The sequence below is a fragment of the Rousettus aegyptiacus genome, unplaced genomic scaffold, assembly GCF_014176215.1.
Source record: "Rousettus aegyptiacus isolate mRouAeg1 unplaced genomic scaffold, mRouAeg1.p scaffold_m13_p_8, whole genome shotgun sequence".
NCBI lineage: Eukaryota > Metazoa > Chordata > Mammalia > Chiroptera > Pteropodidae > Rousettus > Rousettus aegyptiacus.
In genome coordinates this window covers 66493616-66517079 of record NW_023416311.1, presented here as the reverse complement: position 1 = coordinate 66517079, position 23464 = coordinate 66493616, and the positions used below count along the sequence as shown (strand labels likewise).

At 36.8% G+C, this 23464-nt stretch overlaps 1 protein-coding gene and 1 long non-coding RNA gene across 3 annotated transcripts in view; one reads left to right on the top strand and one right to left on the bottom strand.

The window, feature by feature from the left end:
- The window catches only part of JMY (junction mediating and regulatory protein, p53 cofactor), an 81831-nt gene extending 69404 nt beyond the window's left edge, over window positions 1-12427 (top strand). The window contains exons 8-11 of the mRNA XM_016118825.2: window positions 382-477; window positions 1653-2250; window positions 3303-3613; window positions 7053-12427. Of these exons, the coding sequence (XP_015974311.2) occupies window positions 382-477; window positions 1653-2250; window positions 3303-3610 (1002 nt within the window). The 3' untranslated portion in view covers window positions 3611-3613; window positions 7053-12427. The remainder of the gene's footprint in view (window positions 1-381; window positions 478-1652; window positions 2251-3302; window positions 3614-7052) is intronic.
- Window positions 4794-23449, bottom strand: LOC118606522. 2 transcript variants are annotated; one of them, XR_004952488.1, is made up of 2 exons: window positions 18066-23449; window positions 4794-17987 (listed from the first exon to the last, which is right to left on the bottom strand). It is a non-coding gene; the product is annotated as an uncharacterized LOC118606522 (long non-coding RNA). The 2 variants fall into 2 exon arrangements; XR_004952487.1 differs by having other exon boundaries at window positions 18078-23449.
- Between the last annotated feature and the right edge of the window lie 15 nt (window positions 23450-23464).

Below are 23464 nucleotides of genomic sequence, written 5' to 3'. Positions count from 1 at the left end.
CTGATTTTGTTTTTAAGGTCCACTATTTGAGTTAGCAGAATATAGCAGCTACAGATATTTCATACTAAAATTGTTTAAGCCACAACTCCAAAGATGAAACATTTCTTAGTTCACAGAAGACTTTTATTTTACAGAGTAAACATCTTTAATTGGGAACAAATGCAAAATATAAAACAGTATTATTTTTGTCATTTTGAATTTTAAAATGATAATTTTTATTAAAAACTAATAGTGCTTCATTTCATAAAACATTTTATCTAATGCATTATTCTCTGGAGTTGTCCAGTTTACATACTGGGAGAACTCTCTTCTTTTTTTCCCATTAATGATAAAAAGGAATGGGATAGATTGTAATGGAATTACTATTCATTTTTTTACCAGAAGAGAGAAAAATTACATGATGAAGAAGAAAGAAAAAGTGCCTGGGTTAGCCAAGAAAGACAGAGAACACTGGATAGACTTCGAACTTTTAAACAGGTAATAAAAGTATGGTCAGTTTATTATTTTCCATTGCTTTTTATACAGAGCTACATGTGTACTCCAATTGTATGATTTCTTTGTATGAGAAAACTTGGTTTTCTCTTTGTTATTTAAAAAATAATTATAATCATGGAGTCCTTTTTATTATGTTTTTAAACTAATTTTTGGATTGGATGGCTGCCTTTCCTCTCATTCCCAAAATTAATATTCTTGTGACTCTTGGCGTACCACTTTAGTATAAGAGGAATGGTCCAGGCCTTTAGGAAGCCTAGATTCCTCTTGGGTTTTATAAAATTAGTTCACAGCCAACTGTCCATTTTAAGTGTCAACTTATTGTTAATTCCACATACATTAACCTATGACAACAATCTATGGAAATGACCACTGGCAGAATTAAAGGGTGGATCAACATACATGAGAAATGCTTCAGTAGTTTGCTTACCAGGCTAACCCATGACTCTGGACACTGATATCATAGTAGATAAATATTTCCTTGGAACTGTGCTTAAGCTGAATGGTTTTGGTTGTTAAAGTACTAAGGAGCCTTACTTCCACTGTCTGTGGTGAGGGATCTTCTTATAGGCGAAGTAAGCTTTTGATCAAGTCCTCTTAGTATTATAGTGAAAAGGGTTGGGGGCGGGGGGTGGGCAGGGTCCTTAATACAAGGATAAGCCTTGAGTAAAGTAAATTAGTTAATGATAGTTTTTACTGCAGTAAAAATATAGAATGAGAGTCCTGTGTATCAGTAGTCCAAAAAATTTTATCCATAAGCATTTAAAAATAGTATGTAAGAAACTAATAATAGTTCCTTGGCTTTCTGCATATATGTTTGATACTTATGTTTTCTAGTTTACATCACTATTATTATTTTTCCATTTGAATTCATAACTTTATTTAGTAAAGAATTTTTTTTTAATCTTGGTAATTTTGAACAGCTGACTTCTTAAGTGAATAAAGGAACAAGGCCCTGATAAAAGATTTGATAATAAATAATACAGAGTTTAGTGATAACTGAAAGGTATTCTGGTTTTCTGTATAACTTCATTAAAGAATTTTCTCTAAAAATTACAAAAGCTCCAAAATAACATTTTACACTTGAAGGAGAAAATAGTCATTTCTTCATAAGTTTTAATATAATTTAACCAGTTATGATAACTTCTGATTTTTTTTAGAGGTACCCTGGTCAAGTCATACTTAAATCTACCAGACTGCGACTGACTCATGGAAGAGGAACGGGTGCCGCCAGTCCTGTGCCCTGTGAGGACCAGTGCGACTCTCTACCAGGAGCACTTCAGGTAGAAGAGAAAAGTGAAGAGGTGGAGAAAGGAAGAGGCAAGCTTGGGTCATCACAGATAGCAGAAGCCCAAAGCCTTGGACAACTTGAAGATACTTCATTAGTACAACTTGAAGCCACTTCATTACCTCTCAGTGGTGTTACTTTGGAACTGCCTCCCACTGTTTCTCTTCCACTTTTGAATAATATTGATCTTGAACCAGGTTCTGTTACCACAGATCCACTCCCACCACCTCTTCCTCCAACACCACCTCCACCCCCGCCACCTCCTCCCCCTCCCCCCCCACCACCTCTCCCTTTTGCTAGGGACAACAACCCAGAGACTATGGAGAAAGATCTGTCTAGAATGGACGGGAATGAGAAGAAGATCCCTAAGTCTGCGAGTGCCCCTTCAGCACACCTCTTTGACAGTAGCCAGCTGGTCAGTGCCAGGAAGAAGCTCAAAAAGACTGCTGAAGGTTTACAGAGGAGAAGAGGTAAGTTATAAATATATATTTGTGTCATCTGTTGAATAAAGTCAGGCATAATCAAAGGACTTTTTATTGTATAGAACCTTACAAAGCTTAAAACATTATTATTTTTGGATATTAGCAAACAGGTTTTCAAGGTCATGGCAATGCAGAATTCTTACCAACCCACATTGACAAATGTGTATAGACACAGAAATGCATACTTTCTTTAGCTATTAGGCATGTTTTTAAAAATACAGCTTCTGAAGTGATGCTTGATCTATTTGGTACTACATAATAGATGGCTCCTTTTGTGTTAAAAGTCTGATTTTAAACCTGTGAAATAAAGGTATTCACATGAGAAAGGTAAGCCATCTGGTCAAGACTATCACACTAGGATGACATTGGCAGAACAGTGTAACATTTGGTTGCTTATTTATTGAGGGCTTTGATATACTCTTTGTGTAAAGAAGCAAAGAAGATTAAGGAGTAATGTACAACTTATTGCATGTCAGATGTGCCTTAAAGCTATTTTTTAAAAGAACCGAATAACCCTGGCCCTTAAGGAGCTGTAACTTGCATAAGGACAACATTATATAGAACATTTTGTATATTACATTTTAGTGAGAGACCATCCTGAAAAATATTTTTTTACTATAACTCGAGTAGAATTTCATATGTAACTAAATGAGAAAAAAAGCACAATCACTATAATGAACCAAAATTTAATTTTTTAAAAATTAAAAGTGCAACCCAGTCGCTGTCTGAATTTAGACTGGGCTCCTGCATTATGGATATTTCTAAAGACCACCTCCCAGCTCCCAGTCTGCTCCCATACCTCACTTGGGAAATGATAGGAATACCAATAATGCCTGACATGGAACTTGAGTCTTGGGATTTCTTTTTAATAAGTATAATTGGGATCCCATGTGCTCTGGCAGTCTTCTGTCCACACATCATGGTCTAATTTTTAGATGATATTTCCAATATCCTGGGCTATCACAGTCTTAAAGTCTAGAGGTTATATAGTTTGACTCATTGTGTGATCCTAACTAATTGTTCTCTTTCATTCTCTAAAGTGAGCTCACCCATGGATGAGGTGCTAGCTTCCTTGAAGCGTGGTAGTTTTCATCTGAAAAAGGTCGAACAGCGAACTCTGCCTCCTTTTCCTGATGAAGATGACAGTAATAATATCTTGGCACAAATAAGAAAGGGGGTAAAATTGAAGAAAGTACAAAAGGAAGTTTTGAGAGAATCCTTCACACTTCTGCCTGACTCAGACCCTCTAACACGGAGTATCCATGAAGCTCTGAGAAGAATCAAAGAAGCATCCCCTGAGTCAGAGGATGAAGAAGAGGCTTTGCCTTGCACTGACTGGGAGAACTAACAAGTAAATGGTCTTAACTTTCTTCAGTAGCTTTCGATAATACAGCTTTTATATTAGATGATGAGATCTCTTCTATTGTATTGAGTCTGAGGTTTATTATTTATTATACAGCTCAATTATAGCTTGGATCATAAATTTGTAAACTTAAGGTTTTAATTCTGTAGCCTATATAGATTTAATAGAGAAGCACTTTTCAAAGATGTTGCTATGTAAATCCTGTTTTTTATCTCTCACTTATTAAAAATTTCTGCAGTACAGCCATATCCCAAGTAAAGAGGATAGTCTTATTCTAGGAATGTGGCAGTCTTATTCTAGCTTTTGAAAACAGAAAAAGCTTTTTCTAACTGAAGTATTTTGATTACAAACTATTATGCATGTTGAATTTTGATATCTTATTAGTTGCTCACAAAGAAATTTTCTAATGTAAGTCTAGAAAAATTGTTGTATTATCTGATTATTTAGCTTTCTAAGCCTTTAAATCTAAGATTTACCATTTTAAAGCTCATCATAGGTACTGCATCATTTAGTTAAAATTGTAGTTAACATAATAAATATGTAAAAATCATATGTATACATATCTTATTGAGTTACCCTGTGGGTATTGGTTATACATTTGGCATTCTCCTATGTAATAGAGAGTTGTACTCCAGTATATCTTAATAAGCTAATTATAAAGTAATGTACAAATTATGTTAAAATAAGTAAAGATAACACACACCATAAATTAAATAGTATATATCTTCACAACATTCACCTAAGGGGGGAAGACTTATAGTCCTGAAGGGAGTAAGTAAAGGAGTAATAAACTTATTTGTTAGCACAGTGATTCTTAAATGTGCCTGATCTTAAGAATTACCTGGAAAGCTTTATTAGACGTGCAGATTCCTGGCCTTCACTCCTAAGGATTCTGACCAAGTAGATCTGATGTATATGCAGGAATACATCTGAATTTTGAAGACTTAATATAAAAACTATATAAACTGTCATTAATTTTTATGTTAATTACATGTTCTTAGATACTATTTCGATATCAAATATTACTAAAATCAATTTTACCTGTTCATTTGGAGCATGGGTCCATCAGGAAAATGTTCCTCTTCTACACTCACAACCATACCCCTCCCCAGCAGCATCTGCGATCAATAGCTTAACAAAATGGATGAAAAAAATTGCATTCTTTTTGTTAAGTGGTTGTGGTTAACTTTAATATGATCAGCCTACATTCCATAGTACCACTGTTCTGCCGCAGGTCTTGGGCTGTTGGTATCCTTTTTCCCTTTTTTTTTTTTTTCTTTTAATAGAGGCCCTAATTATCAGTCACTTTGTATGACTTACTGTTTTTGGATCCCAAAATAATTTCAGACCATTTGTGCTTAAACATATGTATACTATGCTTTGTAAAGGGATATAAATGTATCAGTGTGTCTACTCAGTGTGTCTTAGAGACTCAGGTCTGACTAGGAGTCTTTTCCACACTGGGTATTTGTAGATTATCTCCCACATTACAGTGTTTGCTACTTATTTCCTTGTCTCCTCAGTGAGCTGCTAAGCCTATGCCTGAAACTACCATTTTAGCACTGACTGGTTAATCCCACAGCTGGGCCTTCTCTTAAAGAGTATTTAGTTCTTTTATTATAGTTGCCTACAGTGGCCTAGTCAGGGTACATGGCCTACCAGCAGTTACCCAGGCCAGCCTATCCCTATTTGTCTTCTTCCGTCCCACCCGATCTTGCCTAACACATATACACTGCAACAGCATTTTGTATATTCCTGGGGTTGGGACATTATATCTTTTGACTGTTAATTTCGCATTATATCAGAAGCTAAAAATATGTCCATGATGAATATCACTTTGAAAATTTTCTGAAACTTTATTTTAGCTGGTGTATGTAATATAATGTTGAGAGAAGCAACGAAGTACTTCCAGAAAATGTATGAGCTCGGATATCTGCAAAGCCACTTTTAAAAGACTAAATATATTATCCTATACCAAAAGCAAACTAAAGACTAGTTGTACTCCCTGCAGATTTAGCAGGCAGTAATAAAAGAGCTATAGATTACTGCTTGTGTGTGGTCTTAGGAAATCATTTTTAAAGCTCTGAACTTTTAGATACTTCTCTACAGATAGCTAAAAAAGCTATAATTTGTATTTCCTATTAATTGACTTTGTTCTAATGGAATTTAAATCATTAATTACCTACCTTTTTGAAGAGCTAATTTCTCAAAACATCATGAAATAAAAAGTCAAGGTCCCCTGTTGTGCCTTATCCTGCCTCTCCCAGAGGTAGCTATAGGTAACAGTGTCCTTGGAGGGTATTCCTAAACATAAGGAAATACATATAATTATATAGGCTTTATATTGAGTTACTAATTTATTTTCTGAGGGGTCCTTCTTGAACTTATGAAGAGATTATAATGACACTGTCCAATAGAAATATAGTATGACCCACAGTGATAATTTATAAAGTCCTAATAGTCATATTTAAAAAAGTAAAAAGGAATGGGTGAAATTGATTTTACTAATACTGTATTTTACATGAATACCCAAAATAGTATCTATCATCTTTCCAGCATAGAAAAATTCATGATATAATTTACATTTTTTTGTACCAAGTCTTTAGAATCCATCATATGTCTTACACTTGCCTAGTGTAAATTATAACATTGCACATCTCAACTTGGAATGCTATGTATTCAGTGGGGAAAGTGAAATGCCCTAGCAAAACAACAAAATTGTATTTAATGGACAAATATTTTATACTACTTCAGATTTTAGAGTAAGTCAAATTAAAAATTCAGTGTCCCAGTCACACAAGCAACATTTTAAGTGCCACATTAGCTATAATATTAGATAATGCAGAACTATAATAAAATAAGTACTTTATTCAGGTGCATGCCAGCTTTTATCTGCCAAGTAGGTCTTTTATAAAAATGCTCCTGTGCCTAAGTAAGCTCTTAAATCTCAAACACAACTATTCTGAATTTTAAAAAGTCCTGGGTAAAGCATCCACTTAAAGACCAATATTAATCCTGTCCTCTAAATGTCAATCTAACAAAAACTGCTTCCTAGTGAATTTTAAAGATGCCACTTAATAGTTATTATACTGGCAATTTATGAAGAAAACACTTAAATCGTATTTCCCTTTTTAGTATATAGTTTTGTCATAAAATGTTAGAAGAGTAAAAGTTAATCTAACATACAACCTTTTAAGTAATCAAAATCCGTATTTAAATTTTGTTTTCATTTGTATTGCTTTAATATAAGTATATACCTTTTTCAAAAAGGTATCTCCTGCATACCATCTGTATAAATGGCCATTTTTAAGAAAAAAATATCAGTATTCATCCTGGATATTGTAAAAGGTATGAGGGAACATACATATATACTACCTTTAATAGGTCATCTTTTTTTAATACATTGTATTATTTTGTTTGTAAACAGGTGACTCTACAAAAAGAAAAAAAACCTACAGTTGAAGATCGGTTCATATTCTTTTGGAAACAAAATTTTAAGCACTTGGTTTCACAATTGGATTCCATTAGATCCAAAGTGTATTGGCTCAGTGGTGTGAAAGAAAGGAAGCACAATTGGCAAGTTAACCACTTTTCCAGTCATTCCAGTAGATGGTAGTTACAACATGAGTTTTATATGTGCAATGTTCCTGACTGCAGTGAAGAAAAGGCATTCAAGGAGATCTCTGTTTTGTTTTGTTTTAGTTTGGTGGTTTTACCACCTTCCTCTTTTGTTCACCCACTTAGGTACTTATAGTGGCCAGTAAAGCTAGGGGTCGCTATGAGTTGGAAGAACACTGGGTTGACAGAGATCTGCTGTGAGCTGTACTGGGACTGTTTTGAAATTCATCTTTCAGTGCACTGACTAGTAATTTGCTTGAAAATTACAGAGCTTCTTCCATATTAGCTTAAATAGCGTAACACTCTGAAAAAGAAGTTTATCATGATAGCTATAAGACAGGAATTGAAAGAAAATCGGATGGAAATGTACTGAAATTTTCCACATTACTCATCTCCAGAGGAATTTTCATAAAGATGTTCAACAACATCTGGAGAGTTACATAACTGTGGAGATACATCTATTAATGTGTTTACCACAACATGATACATTAACATGGCATATTTTTAGAAGACCACACACTCACACTTTGTAAGTTTTTGATGCTTTTAAATAGCTTTTCATAATTGTGAATTTATAATAGTTTGACCTTTATGTGCAGCTTTGTTTACGAGAAGCAATACTTTGTAATTTGATAATATTTCAAATTATTTTTAGTTGTTTTGTTTGAACTATTGCTTGATTATTATAACTCAACATGACTTTCCTATTGAGAATCAAAAATCAGGATTCAATAATGGGGATGCAGATCTTAAGTCTTTTTATCATGCACCATTTAAGTTTTTATTTTTATGCTCCACAGTGGAAAGATGTGTGCTCTACAAATATGCAGAAGGAAGTAGACAGGCAGAAAAGCCTCCTTAGCTGGCATTTCACTATCTTCACTATCTTTCACTATCTTGAGTGGAATTTTGGGAGAGAGCCTTTGTTATTGTCACTAAATTTTCACACATATATATATAGCTCTAGGGGCCGATTTTGCTGTAATTGAGTCCTGAAGGATGCATTTATATGAATGGAGTCATTATGAATTCTCAGTTGGACTGTTGTGGGCTTGAATGAAGGTAGATATGTTGGACCCAGTTTACAGCACTCTGTAAAGTGTAATTCTGCATAAGACTGATCTTGGTCTTTATATGAAGGGAGTTAATGACTGAAGTACCAAAAAGAACTTTTATTCCTTATGAGGCAGTTCTCTGGCCTAGACCCAGAAAGCAGTCCCAGAGTAAAAGCCCTCCAATGTATGTGAATTGGTATTCCTAGAGAAAAAAATGTTCACACCTTTGTCACTTTAATATGTTATTTCCTTGAAAATAATTATGGAGAAAAATTTCTGGCAACAGGTTATATAAAACAATCTTTCTTCTTAAATGTTGGTAATATGTTTATTGATAAGACGAGGAGCTTTTGCACAGCATTTTCACAATATGTTGGGTTGGTCTAACACTATTCTCACATCTTGTCTGGGAAAATTAGAAATAGAAGATCCGATGTATCAACTGAGTCTTCCTCCCACGATTGGAGAATGGGGATAGATTTTTTTCCCATATACCCATCAGTAAAGCATTGAAGCATACTTTTTAACCCAAAGGATGATTGGTTTGATTGTTAATATATTTGAAAAAAATTTTAGCAAATTTACAAACCTTAAAAAATTATGTGTCAGTTTTATGCCTTTGGATGCTTGTTTATAACACGTTTTGTTTTTCATTCATGGACATTTTGAAAAATACAGGAGGATCTATATTTAACAGCAGAAGCACTGGAACTTTCATAAGTTTAGAGGGGATTGCTACCCATTTAGTGTTACAGCTGGGATTCCTTTAAAAGACAGGCTCACTTATAGAAAGGTCCCATCTTCCTGAGCCACATTGTAGTAAGTCTCTAGCAAATAATGATGGTATGCAGACTCCTCTGATCCTTATAGGGGTGCTTCCACAGTTCTCAGCACATCCCATTGTAGAATTTCATGAAGGTTATCTCATACTTGAAGATGAGTAGGTTAAAGTAGTCAGCTGTGCCCATTCTCTTCTATTAAATGAACTTTCTCTAACACAATCTCTTCCCTTTGAGATTCTGGTTCCTATTTGCACAAAATCGCATGTTAGCTGTAGGTCATCAACTTTTTAGAGTTCTTATAATAATGAAATTTTAAATAACGGTCCACTTGTCCATCAAAATGAGATGACCAGGTTGAATCCTCATCTTAATTTAAAGCAGTTTTAGAACCCAGCAGGAATTATGTAAGCATGGTTAATTTTTTTCCTTGCCCCTAATAAAAGGAGGATCTTTGGCCTTAATATTAAATTTGTATGTATTTAGTTATGATGGTACTTACAGATGATCACATTTCCAGTTCCAAACTTGCCTGTACTATTTATATGGTTTAAAATATTTGACAGTTATATTCCTGTTAATGTATCATTTTCGTATTAAGAATCCACAAACAGCTGCTTGCTTATGCTGAATCAATTTAGAAGTTAATTTATCATGCTAGTCTCAACTGCAGTATATTTAAAATAGGGAAACAGTAGATGATGACTTTGGGATGTTTTGAGGTTAATGTTACTGTTCACTTGAATGTCAATTTTAAATATTTCTCCTAATGCAACTAAAATTATGTATATATAACCAGTGTGGCAATATTAGGAAATGCCTGGCTAAAGAGAATTTTTAAGAGATGAACAATTGTCTTGCTTACTTGATGGATATTTTATAGGCTTATTGAGTTTGTGAGCAAGATAAAAACAATCATTCCTTAATTCTTCATTGCGGAACTGAAACATTTCTATAAAATGCATTTTTCAAATCAATGTTCAAACAGTCTCTTAAACAGAGCTAGGTGTAGTATTTCCACTGTGGGAATATGGGGCTTTTTAAAAATGAAACCATAGAAAAATTTCAGCACTTTAATGTACTCTATAATGAGAGGGAAAATATCCTTGTTTCTACAAAGCTGAACTATGTAACGATAGTTGGTAGCATATGGCATGACAACTTTCTGTCATAAAATGTGTTAAATTGTAAAGCATACTTTGGTTATAGCAGACACTAAGAATTAAAACTCATATCAGTGGAACAAAAATTAATGAGCAGCATCCTCTCTGTTTGGAATGGGACCAGTATACAGTTAATACAATTTAATTTTATACGTTTCCTAAGACTCCATTTCTTAATTACATTCACTGAGTATATATAAATTTAAGTCAATACTTTTAGCCTAGGCAAAGTTTTTTCTTTCACTAAATACAAGGTTTCTTTTTTACCTTGATAATTTAATTATTACATACGTAACATCAGATACCAACCTGTAAAGTACTAATGGGTCCTTAAAGACCTTATCAGGGAGCTGAAATTTCATATACTTTACCATATTATCTGTAAAAAATCTTTTTGAATAGCTGTAAAACATTTAAAAACTGGCAGATTCATTGTTACCATGCAACCATTTGATAGTGAAAACAGCAGAAACCTTAACAAGTTTTACCTAATTCTTGCACTGAATTTAAATGATAATATAAAGTTAAATGTGCATTTTAAACAGACTTTATTCCCCATTTATTGCTTAGCATAGGAGAAAAACTATGCTTAGAGGATTGACCAGCAAGATTTATTTCAGATGGAATAGAGGTAAGAAAGTAGAAGCACCTTACTGTTGGAGCATGTTGAGTTTATTTAGTGTTACTGAACAATTCAGTAGGTATTTCTGAACTTTGCTGCAAAGTGCTCTTTAGTTAAAGCACTTAAAGAAGAATATCTGCTTAATTGCTTTGAAAATGAAGCAATGGTATTTTTTATCGTATAAATATAGTCTAATTTAAAAGTTTTTCCTACAAAATGAGTTTATATTCTGCCTAAAACTATCATATATGTAAACAGAGGTTTTTTAAAGGTGAGAGGGAGTCTGAATTGTGTGTGTGTGTGTGTGTGTGTGTGTGTGTGTGTGTGTAATGTTTACCTGTTATTTCAAAGATGTGTTTATTCTGAAATTTTCTGTTTTGCCCATAGTAAATGTACAGCTTGGTATTAGACAAATTCGATTGAATTTCAAATTTATAAATGTTTCTCCTCCAAACACATTTATTATATATAATACTGTAAGGTGCATGTATAGAAAATACCTCTGAGATTGACATATTAAATATTTTATCAATGTTATTTCACACTGAATCTCAAAGCAATTTGTTTTGAGGGTTAAAGAAACGTTTTTTAAAGTCAGGTATAACTAAGAGCAGCTCAGTTTGAGGGGTTAAGGCAGGACCAGGTTAAATGATTTTTAGACGTGTACAAAAGGTATGAGTGTTTGGTTATAGAGTTCAGTTTTGACGTGGGAAGTTTTGGGTTTCTTTTAACTTGCATGTTTTATGGTTAACTATCAAAGAGTATAACAAGTTATTCTAGCTTTTCCCAATACTAATTATATTGGTTTTAAGAAGTCTCCATAATCACAAGATGGCATTTTCCCTTCATTTGTGAACCAAAAGGAGTAGACAATACAACCCATGCAGTGCTTTCTGACTTCTTCAACTTGGACAGCATCCGCACTGTCTCATTGAATTTCTCATTGTACTGTGTGTCTTGCCAGGGCTGAGACCATAATATATAGTTAATGAAAAGTTGAAGGCTAACAGATCACTTTGCATGAGTAAAGCCCATCAGGGCTAATAAAACTGACATGTTTTTAGCCTTTCTGATTCAATGAACATTTTAATGGCAAACCAATACACCGTTTACTAGCTTTGTGCAATATTATAATGGTAGAAGCAAAACACTAGCACACTGTGCTTGGCTTTTAAAGATTGCTTTAACACTGTTACATTACCTGGGCAATGTGCACAGTGTATTGTAAATGCCAACTCTTGTAAATTTACAACACTTAAACATCCTCAATTAACATTCTAAAGTATTAAAAGTACAAAGAAAAAACTAAGCAAGCATTCATAGCAATACTCTGAAATTTCCAATAATTGTTTCGACTGTTGCCTTTTGCTCTCTAGTGCAACTTTTCTGCATCATAAGTGTTGTATTGCTTTGTATTTCATGTTTTTTACACTCATGACTTCAGAGTTAAGTACTTGTACACCAAGTATTGCAATCACCTTTCTCCTGTACATGCAATGTAACAACATACAGTTTTGGTGCTTAACAATATTCCATTTTTTTCTTTAATAAAATGTATTTATTGAGTTAGTCTCATTTTGTTTGTTTAACATTGGTGGTAGGTACTGTAACTCCATTTCAAATAGAAGGAACATAGCAAGTTGTGCACTTGTTATATAGAACAGGATTCAGAGACTATCTACCCCTGTATTTTCTTGCTCTTCCCAACCACTATCTGTAATGAAATAGTTTAATAGCAGCTTTATTTGTGCTGGTAACAGCCTTATTCATGTCACCTGTGTAACTGTCCCCATAGTAGAGGAATACTGACTTCCAAAATTAGAAGGTCTTTAAATGCTTTTCATTGTAGCAGTCAATTTCTGATTTTAATAGGAGAAGATTGTTTACACTTAAACATAGGGACTAGCTTAACTGGTTACAGCGGATACCATTACCCAGTGCTTACTTGAAGCTCCCAACAGATAAGAGGCACATGTCTAAGGGCAGGTATCCTTTAAGGCAGCAGTCCCCAACCATTTGGGCACCAGGGACTGGTATTCCTGCGAGAATCTAATGCCTGGTGATCTGAGGTGGAGCTGAGGGGGTGATGCTAACGCTACGGAGTGGCTGCAAATACAGATGCAGCCCGGTTCTTAACAGGTCACAGACAGCACTGGTGCAGCCTGGGGGTTGGGGACCCCTGCTTTAAGGGACTTAGGTTCCAGATGTTGCAAACCGCCCCCCCCTTTTTTCCAAGACCTCATTTATAAAATGATGGGCTGAACAGGAAGAACTTTGGGACTTCTTTCTAGGGCCAGGATTTTATATTAGTGAGAAGTTTCTCTAAGGAAGGGTCTTCCTTCCATGTATTTCTGCCACAAACATATCTGCAGCTAACCAAGGGCCTTTGATTACTAGATGGTTTTTTCATGAAAGCAGACTTAATAGAGGAGCTTCGGCCCAACTGTTAGAATGTCACCTTCTGCCTCTTGAAATAAACTTAGATACATTAATATAATTCTCAACATAGTACCTAGTTCACCCTGGTGAAAATCATGGTGCAGTTGGCTTGGGATGGCCTTACTTGGTGATTTCACTGTTGGATTAACCATCTTTACTAAGACAGGTCAAAACCTCTCCTGAAAATCTAGGCCTGACTAGAAATTCCTTACTCCTTTGTGACTCTGTCATTCATCCTAACCCTGCTGAGTTCTTTAAGCTGGTTGGAAACCTCATGAATTCTTTGCTACATATAAGACGCTCTTTGGGAGAGGTTCAAAATTCTTTGGTTCAAAAATTCCTATATTTTATTACATTCTGACAGCTACTGATTGATGATGATGTTCAACTGCATTTCTCAAGTACTCTGTCCCTCTTCGCAGTTATACCCTTTCCACAGAGACCCCACAAGTTTGTTGCACCAGAAACTTTGTTCTTCACTGTAAGTATTTTCCAGATCTCCACTAATAATCTTGCTCATTCACAAGTGCTCTTGCTCACCAGTTGTGTACTTTCATCTTTCTCTAAACTGGGCTGTCAACTGTTCAACTGCTCATAGACTGATGACCTTCCCTACTGAGTTCATATGGGTCTACTCTGTAATCACAGCAGCCTCCTCCTCCTCTTCCACCCCTCCTCCCTTCTTCATTTGCTCTTGGCTGTTGCTGTGACTGACTCCATACACTCGGGCCACTGGGCATCTTTTCAATCCAAATTCCTCCCTGTTGCTAATTCCAATGGCCAAGCCTTGCAGTTTATTCAGTAGACTCCAGGACTTCCTGCCTTCTCTGCTGACTAGGGAAAACATGTACCAATGCTACAGGGCTTCCTGTGGGGAGACCTGGGTCTCCTGTCCAAGCCTTGAGTCCTGGTATCCCCATTTTACATTGCTCATCTCATGCCTTTCCACCAGCACATGTGTCTGTCAGAAATGCTTCTCTTATCTCAACACTATCTAAAGTCCATCCATTCAGTGTTAATTTGGAAAGCACATGGGCAACATGTGTCTGACCCTCCCTGTGTGTCAAAATTTTTAATCCGAACATTGAAAGTAGGGGAATAAGTTGTGAAAGGAAGAATTACAGAATCTGATTTAGTCTTCATAATTCTATAAATGCCATTGACCATTTGAGGCAAAAGAAAAGGGGTTAGATGTTAAACTGTCCAGGGCAAACTACTAAATGGCAGAGCGATTTGCTTTAAAACTCCATTATCCCCCATAGCATCTTTACCTTCACTTTTTTAGCCCTTTAAGATTCAACTAGTGCTCAGTTTTCAGTTCAGACTGTCTTGAGAAGAGCTCTGCTCTTCCAAGTCTCACTCTTTTCCCTGGCTCTAAATAACATGTGTCAAGACAATTCCCAATTAAAATTTTTTTCTGGTCTAGATGTGTTCTCAGAACATTAGATCTGTATGTATGCAGTTGCCTGATGATCTCATCATTTAGATTCCTCACACATATCTCAACTAGAGCATGTCCAAAAGGGTTCCCTCGATCCAGCCTTTCCTGGCCCATCTTTCACAATTCATCCAGTTTTGCAATTCAAAACCTGGAAGTTAGTTTTGCTGCCTTTCTCACCCTTACCCTCCACACTCAGTCTCCAACAAGTCCCATCAAGCCTAATTCCAGTTCCCATCTGGCATACATCCACTGCTTTCTCTGTCCCTCACTACCCTCTGATCCAGCCTGTCTTCATCTCTAAACTACTGCACTAACCTCTTAACTGATCTTTTCACTGTCACTCTTGTCCCTTCCAACTTATTCTCCACCTGCAAAGTGGTAAGATCATGTCTCTCTCCCCTGCATAAAACCTTCCACTTGCTTTCCATTGCACTTAGATCTTCAGTGGGCAATTTGTAAAAGAAATTCAAATGGCCATTGTGCATTAAAAGAAAAAGTCTACTCACTGGTAACAAGGAGAACATAATGAAACCAAAACGAGATACCACTGCATTCTCAAGAATGGTTAAATCTTAAAAGGTTGATAGTTTTGAGTATTGATAAGGATTTAGAAGACAAGAACTTACATATACTACTAGTGGTAGAATAAATGGTATAACTATTTTGGAAAACTGCTAAACATTAGCTACAAAAGTTGGATGTATGCTCACCCTGTGACCTATCTGAAATGGTGTATACTTGAATCAGGAGACATCTGTAAGAATGTTTATAAGCAGCATTCTTCATAATAGCCAACAACCAAAATAACCCAAATGTCTATTTACTAACGAATGGACAGTTGTGGACTCCTAAAACATGGGATAGTCATATGGTGGAGTGCTATAAAACAATAAAAATGAATACTGCTACACCACAATTTTGATGTGTCTCACAAAGTTGAGCAAAAGAAGCTAAAAAAAAAATGATTCTAGCCATATAAAATTTTTAAAAAAACAGGCAAAACTGGTATCCATACTTCCTCTGGAGTACCTTTCCTCCTGATTTACCAATAATCTGATGTTGGGGGGGGGGAGGGAAATAGGCAAAACTATAGTGCTTAGGATATTATTTAGGCAGTAAAACTTTTAAAAAAGCAGAGAGATGATTATAATGGTTTGGTCACATTTAGGGAAAAGGAGAGAGCTCTTTTGGGGCTGTCCTATTCACCAGGGTGGTGGTTAGGTGCAGGTTCGCCTTAAAATAATTCAATAAGCTTTACATTTATGTTCATGTATTTTTCTGAATAATACATTTCACAATAAGATTTTTTAAACATAGTTATTTTATTAGAACATTACAAATTGCTTCTAGAATTCAAGTTGCCAAAAACTTTTTTCTCCACAAAATAATTTGCATGCTTGTTCCACAAAACAATGAGAACTATATAATCTAACCTTTCATTTCACTAGGTGACAGGAAATCAGAGCCAAATTTAGTGTTCTGATGGAAAACCCAGCTCATCTCAAACTTCTGCTCTACACAATTCTCTGCTCCTTTTAATTGGCCGTGCGTGTGTGTGTGTGTAACTCCTCTAGGCATTTTAATATTTAAGTTTCCTCTGGGGAATTAGATGGGAAATTCTTAAAATTTCATCAAATAAAAAGAACAAGGACTCTTTAGACACCTACTAGCTGTGTGAATTTGGACAAATTGCTTCTACGTACTTCAGTTATGTTCATCTGTAATATGGAGACAGTAATGATGTCTACTTCCTATGGTTATGTGGATTAAATATATAAATAAGTGTTAGCTATTATTCTCCTAAAGACACACCACAATTCTTCACAAAGAAAACACAAAGGTTTGAGTATTTAGAAGCAACAATATCTGAGACTAGAAGAGCTACTCCTGAACAATATGAAAAGGCGGCAATGATCGTACATTTCCTTCTTTAACAGAAATGCATATTTTAAATTAACAAAATCCTTACCTTCATGTTTGCTGTTTGTAGAAAGAATTGGGTACCACTTTTATTTGTTGACTGTGGAAATACAAGCTTGAAGAATCAAAAAATAATCCAAAAATATAAATGTCAATGAACTTTTAGTTACATATGGTGGCTTGAAACATATTTTTATTGATATTCCTTCCTAAATCCCTAAAATGGCAGTAAAGGAATAAAAAAAGAAAATTATGGACAAGTGTTTGAAAGGTGCTTGGGAGGTAAATGACCTGATCGGAGAGAGCTGACCTCAGAGTCTGCAATGAGATACTGAGCAGCACACCAAGACCTGAGGGGCCTGGCACATGGAGACACTGTGTTCTTTAAAAGGTGGGGATAAGTGTGAGTGTGTAAAGGAGAGGTGGAAAGTTCGAACAGTAGCAATAAACCCCCTCACCTCCCAGACCCTCCTTTCTCACTTCAAGAGACTAGAAAGAGGGTCGTTCTCTGGATAAAATGAACCAGAGAAGATCCAGACTCAAATAGCAGGTACAAGAGGAGAGCAGAGGTAATGCTGAACTCCAGAGGATGCAGTTACAATCCTTCAGAACCTCAGCTTGGCATCTATATTCTCCAGAGCAGTCTGGAAGATCCCACTGGAGAAACTAACTGGCTCCAGAGAAAAGACCATCATCACGTGTTGATATTTGTGTGGGGAGGGATGGAGATTTACCAAATGACAAGCTGGCCTCCCACCCAGTCAGCCTACCCACAAAGACACCAGCCAACCAGCTTCATCCAACCCGCTTTTCGAATCACAGAGACATTTTCTTCATGAAAGGCTCCACACAATTGGCTGAGACTAAAACAAAAGAAGTAACTCTTAGAAAACAGACAAGTCAGAGACTAGGAGGAAAAAAACTAAAATTACTTTTGTCAGAAAAATAAGGTGAAATACTGCACCCATGAAACAAGAATGTATTGCAATAAAAAGGAATATTCCGAATATGGAACAAACACTTGAAAACTGACACCTGGCATTACACATCCAGTATAAGATTTAAAAGAGGCAAAGGAACTTTTAGAACAATAAACCACTAAGAAAATGAACAAGAGAAAAGACAGGATTAATTTTGCTAATCCAATATCTGATTAATGCCAGGAAGAAGAGTCAAACGGAGGGAAGAAAAGTCTTAAACAGTACAAGAAACTTACTGTTTTCTTTGCCACAAATTGAGTTGGGTTTTCTTTCATGTGCAGTTGAAGGATTCTCAGATGGTCCTCTGAGGAGCGTTCCAGTAAGATGAGGACTCAGATACGTTCCCTGGGATGAGTGACATGGAGGTTAGTGGGCACTCTGGAAAGTTGGCACAGAATACCATTGGGAAGGATGGGGCCTCACCACTGTCCACACCTCGAGGAAGTGCCGCCGCCTCATGATCTGGGAGTCCCCTCATGGAAGTTGATGCTGCTCCTTCAGTGTAGGCTGATTCTAACAACCTGAAGTCGTCTTCCTAAAGTTACCAGCTAACTCATTAGGCTCAACTCTGCAACTGATATTCTGGGGAATCTGCATAAAGAGCAAAACACATTACTAGCACAGCAGGCGCTCCAAAGGGCCAAGACCACTGCTAAATTACTGTCATCTTTGTCTGCCCCAAAACAGCATGAGCACCGGCATCATGGTTGCTGTCCAGATACCAGTAGGACAGAACATCACACCCCCCCAGGGAACCTGCTCCTGCCCAGGTTCTGAGAACTGTGATAGGAGGAGTTTGGGGTTGCTGCTGAGACCTTATTGTGCCTGACCAGTGTGAAACTGTAAGAGCCATGCCGGACTGTTAGTGGAGCGCCCAGAAAGACCTAGTTTGCTCCCTGGCAGCTGCTTCACTGGAAAAATCTGATTCAACTTCCATCTGCTGGCGTGTGTACTCGCAATATAAAATATCTGCTATTGCAATAGCCATCGAAGGAAAATATATGAAGAGTGAAAGGAACAATAATGACCAAGAAGCATTTCCTAGTTACAGAGAATGTTCCTACCCAAGAAATAATTTTATTCTCTTTTTGCAAATGTGAATAAGGATGGAAATTTAACATGGTCATTTTCACCATGGTTTGCCATGGAACAGGCTTTTGTAACTGCTGCCAAGTTCTACAATAATCATAAATGCCTCTCATTCATTCCCATGCTGAGGTTTGTCCTTACGTTTCCTCACAGTAGGTCAGAACGGAGAATTTGCTGCCTCTCAGCTAGAATCCAACCATTTTAGAGCTTTGATTTAAAAAAAAAAAATGCAGCAATATGCGAGTTTGGTTTTAGGACTGGCTTTAGGCAGCTAGAGATCTTAGGCTGTACTTTTCCAGTGAGTTATGAGCGAGTGTAATGAAGTGAAGAGACTCCTTAAGGGTGGCGATTTTTAGTTTTGCTCTGGCTGTATGAGCTTAGGCCAGTTACTTACCTTCTCCGGGCCTCAGTTTCCTCCTTTGAGAAGTTGGACAGAAGAACAAAACTCTGAGGCTTCCTCCTTCCAAATCTCATATTCTGTGGTTCTATAAGTGGTGCCAAATAAAGCAGGTTGCTCCAGGTGGCCTGTAAAGGAAGAATGTGCCCTACAGCTTCATAGTTTCTGAATAGAACATTCAAAAGGCAGAATGGAATCTATCCCTGTGTAAGACACATATCACCTCAGGCAGAGTGAAGGAAGAAATCAGCATTAAGGAGCCCAACGTGCTACAAAGACAGGAGGCTGCCTGCCACCATGCGTGTGCCTTTGTTTGCCAAGCCAGCTGGTTTTCAGGAATCCACAGAGTGCTGGAGAAAAAGGGCTAGTAAAGCTCAATCAGCTGGGCTCTCTACTTAGATCCCAAGGCATTTGTTTGGGATTTACCGGAAACCAGAAGATAAATTATTTTCCTACAAATTCATATATGCTGCCTAAAAACTTAAAGGCTTTCCAGCATGTTTACGATTATTCTCTGATTCACCAACTCTTTTTGATTTCACAGCCTCACAAAACTTATTTGCTACCCGTTATGTATTTCCTTCAAGCCTCAAATTTTATAGTCAAGTGCTTACAAAAAAATTTCCCTAGTAACTTTGAGAAATAATTTACACATAAAGTACACCCATATAAAGTCCAATTTGACGAGTGTTGACAGTTGCACACATCTGTGAAACTACCATTATAATCAAGATAGAGAACATTTTCATCACCACCAAAAGCTCCCTTTTATCTCTTCACAGTCCATAGGCAATCACTGACCTGCTTTTTGTCAGTATAATAGATCAGTTTACATTCTCTAGTATTTTACATAAATGGAATCATACAGCATGCACTCTTGTGTCTGGCTTCTTTCATTCAGCATAATGAAATTCATTCATGTTGCTACATGTATCAGTAGTTTGTTCCTTTTTATTGCTAAATAGTTTCCATTGTATGGATGTATTACATTGTTTATTCATTCATCTGTTAATGGGCATTGGCTCATTTCCAGTTTGGGCCTTTTGTGAATAGATTCATGTATAGGTCTTTGTGAGGACATGTTTTTATTTCTTTTGAGTAGCTCGGAATAGAATGTCTGGATCAGATGGTAGGTGTACGTTTAAAGAGAGTTCACACAATGTTGAGATAATAATAAATGATTCCCAGGCACATCTTTGCCCTCAGATCAGAGAAACTTTAGACTTTCTTCAGAGGCATTGATTCTTCACCCTCTTTTAATGTACTGAATATTTTAGAGATGGAAGAAGAGCTTGGAACAGGTTATAACCATTTCCCTCATTTGCGGAGGAGGAAATTGGGGCCTGGGGAGACAAGGGGACCTGGCGCAAACAGTTGCAAGGCATTTTTAAGATTTTGACAGGTCACACGTGTGAAGAGCACTGCACAACAAACACAAATGTGTAGAGTTCTTCATGGCAGGAGACATCAAGAAGAGTTGCACAGCTCTGGGATGTTTCATACTGTCATACTCGTGGACTGTCACAGTTAGAAAGTGTCTAGTCACTTACATTAGATGACGTATCTTCCCTACCTAGAATCTGGTAGAAAAAAAAAATTTTAGCATGAGCTTCAGACAAAAGCCCCAGAAGCCCCTTGGACTTAACAGATCTGAGCCCTTTGGAGGTGGAGCAAGTCAGCACCTTTATGGGGACACTTTACACCTTTGCCAAATGTACAACTGCTAGTACTGAACTTGGCTTGAATTCATTTAAGAAGGATCCAGTGTGGAAATAGTTGTTCCTGTTTTCATTCTTGTTTGCAGTAAAAATGGAATAAAATCATTAATTGACCGCATCTCTTCCTTAATCTAAAACATAAGCCTAACAAAATTCTAATTAAAAAAAAAAATACATTCCCGTTTGTTCTCTAATGTCAATACTATGCATGATTATTAGAGGGATATTTGTAAAATCATCTTTAGCAATAATAGCAAATCTTAGGTGCGGTGGTGCTGGATGCATAACCTTCTAAGTGTGATCCGGTAGATTTAGAAAATGCATATATAAAGGGGAAAAAAGTGTCATTTGAAAGCACTTAACCATAACCCAACAAGAAATAAAATTACTTTTATTTCTCAAAAAAAAAAAACACAACTTTGAGAATTTGTGATATGAAAAGAACATATTAGTCAAGTCTTTCTCTGTATGACTTTTTCTTGACATAAAATGAAAAGAACTGAAATGAAATTTGAAAACTATTTGAACCAAATAGAGGAAGAAATAGCAGTTCACTTGAAAAGTGTTACCTTGATCACATTTACGAATTTGTCAGTTTTCTCAAAGGAAGCCCAGGCTCCCCAGAGGAAACCAAAGCCCCCATCATCACTATAGCTGGTTTTATTCGCCTGAAGATTAAGTTGAATCTCAAAAGCATTTCTGTGTTTTTTCTGCTGCTCCATGCTGCATGTTTTTAAGGAGCCTATAAGTACTCTGCCTCTGAATACAGCTCCCAGTCCACAACAAAAATTGTCTGGGTATTCAAAATCTTCATTTTGAAATCAGGGGATCTCAATGACACCGAAGTGGAAGGTTCTTCACTGGAGAAAGTGTATGGGGAAGCCCATGAAGTTTCTCTAGGTGGACGAATGGTGGTGTGTCACCCACCACCTTATCACTGCTGATCCCCTCCTCTTTATTTGATCCTGACTCTGACAACCTGGGAACTCTTTCCAGAGAGATGGGGAGAAGGAAGTACTCTGTAGTAAGAGTACTAAGTGCTATCAGCATTACTGCCAGCATTTTTAGCTTCCTTAAAAACCTGTCCCTGAGGTTCCTCTGAGTCCACATGAATTAGCCTAACCTGGCACAAGCAGGAAATTGTATTTAGAGCATAGTTCAATCATTGCATGCCAACTTCTTACATGTCGTTCTCCCATTACATAGGAAGTAGGCATCTCAGGAATCAAGGCATTAGATGGGAAATGTGAGTACTGCATGGACTCTTAGCTGTTTTTTCACCCCAAGTTATAGCACAATCTTGGGGGCAGACAATAATCTAGGCAACAGAAAGGACCGAATGAATTACGGTTAACAATTCAGTAATCTTTCCAAAGACCCTGTCCTACAGCCCCCTGGCTCCTGTCTTGTTCCATCAGCCTTTTAAGTGACCAGTCAGTTCCTTTTTTTATTTTCCATTTTCTTTTCTCTGTCATTGCTGAGGTTGGCAAAGAAAATTATGCCTTAGAGAAAAATAGGAGCTAGCTGAGTTTCAACTGGATTTCATCCATTGCCAGTTGTATGGCATTAGGTGACCACTGGTTTCCTAGAGTCTCCGATGCTTACGTGCGAAGTAGCGCAACTAATCACCTTCCTGGGACTTTCTTAAGGACCTAAAGACATAACCTGTACAGTGCCTGACATGTGCTATAAGTTTGCTTTCTCCCCTCTTATAGCTATTATTTAAACAGAATGAAATCAATTAAAACTAGAATGACAGGCTCGAGGTCTTTTGGTTTGATAAATCATTAGCCAAAAAGAGTTTGGACCTTTTCTCTGTTGAGACCCAAGCTGATATTTAGCAGAAAGTAGCTTAGTACCTAAGCTACATTAAACCCTGTGATAAACATGGCTCGGGGCCATCTAAATTGGGAGAGTTAAGCAATGGTAATTGGTAACTTTGTTCTAACCTGGCTTATGTAGCTTAATGAGTAATTTGTTCACCAATTGAGGTAAAGGAGGATCTCATGGAGTGCTCTTCACTCTGAAGGAGGCTGTATCCTGCCTAGGGTGCAATCTTTGGCAGGACTCTTGGGGAAATACTGGGTCTTGACAAAGTGTCTATCAATAATTTAGTCTTTACCTTGAGAGAGAAGCCTTCATCTTCTTGACTGGTGATGGTAAAAGTAGATCCTAGCACCTAAAAAAGATCCGATAGTCCAAAAGGTGTGACAAATGAAAATATGCCCAAAGTTATGAGCCAACACAGAACAGGGGAACGTATGTTATTTATTTTTGTTGAGCTTTTGCTCATGACAATTCAACAATCAAACCAAGAAACTTGTTATCAGCTCTGACATGGGATTTGGAGATGAAAAAATTGAAACTAATGACTTACAAAATTAGTAACCACACTTCTGACCAATATGGTTGTGATCAATAAGCAGAGCTAACAGACTAAAGAGGAACCGCACTGGGCTTACCTTGTTTCCTTAAATGCCCTATAATCAGGGGTCCCCTGCCCCAGAGGTCTGTGGCCTGTTAAGAACTGGGCTGCACAGCAAGGCCGCACAGCAGGAGCTGAGCGGCGGACAAGTGAAGCTTCATCTGTATTTGCAGCCGCTCCCCAGTGCTAGCAT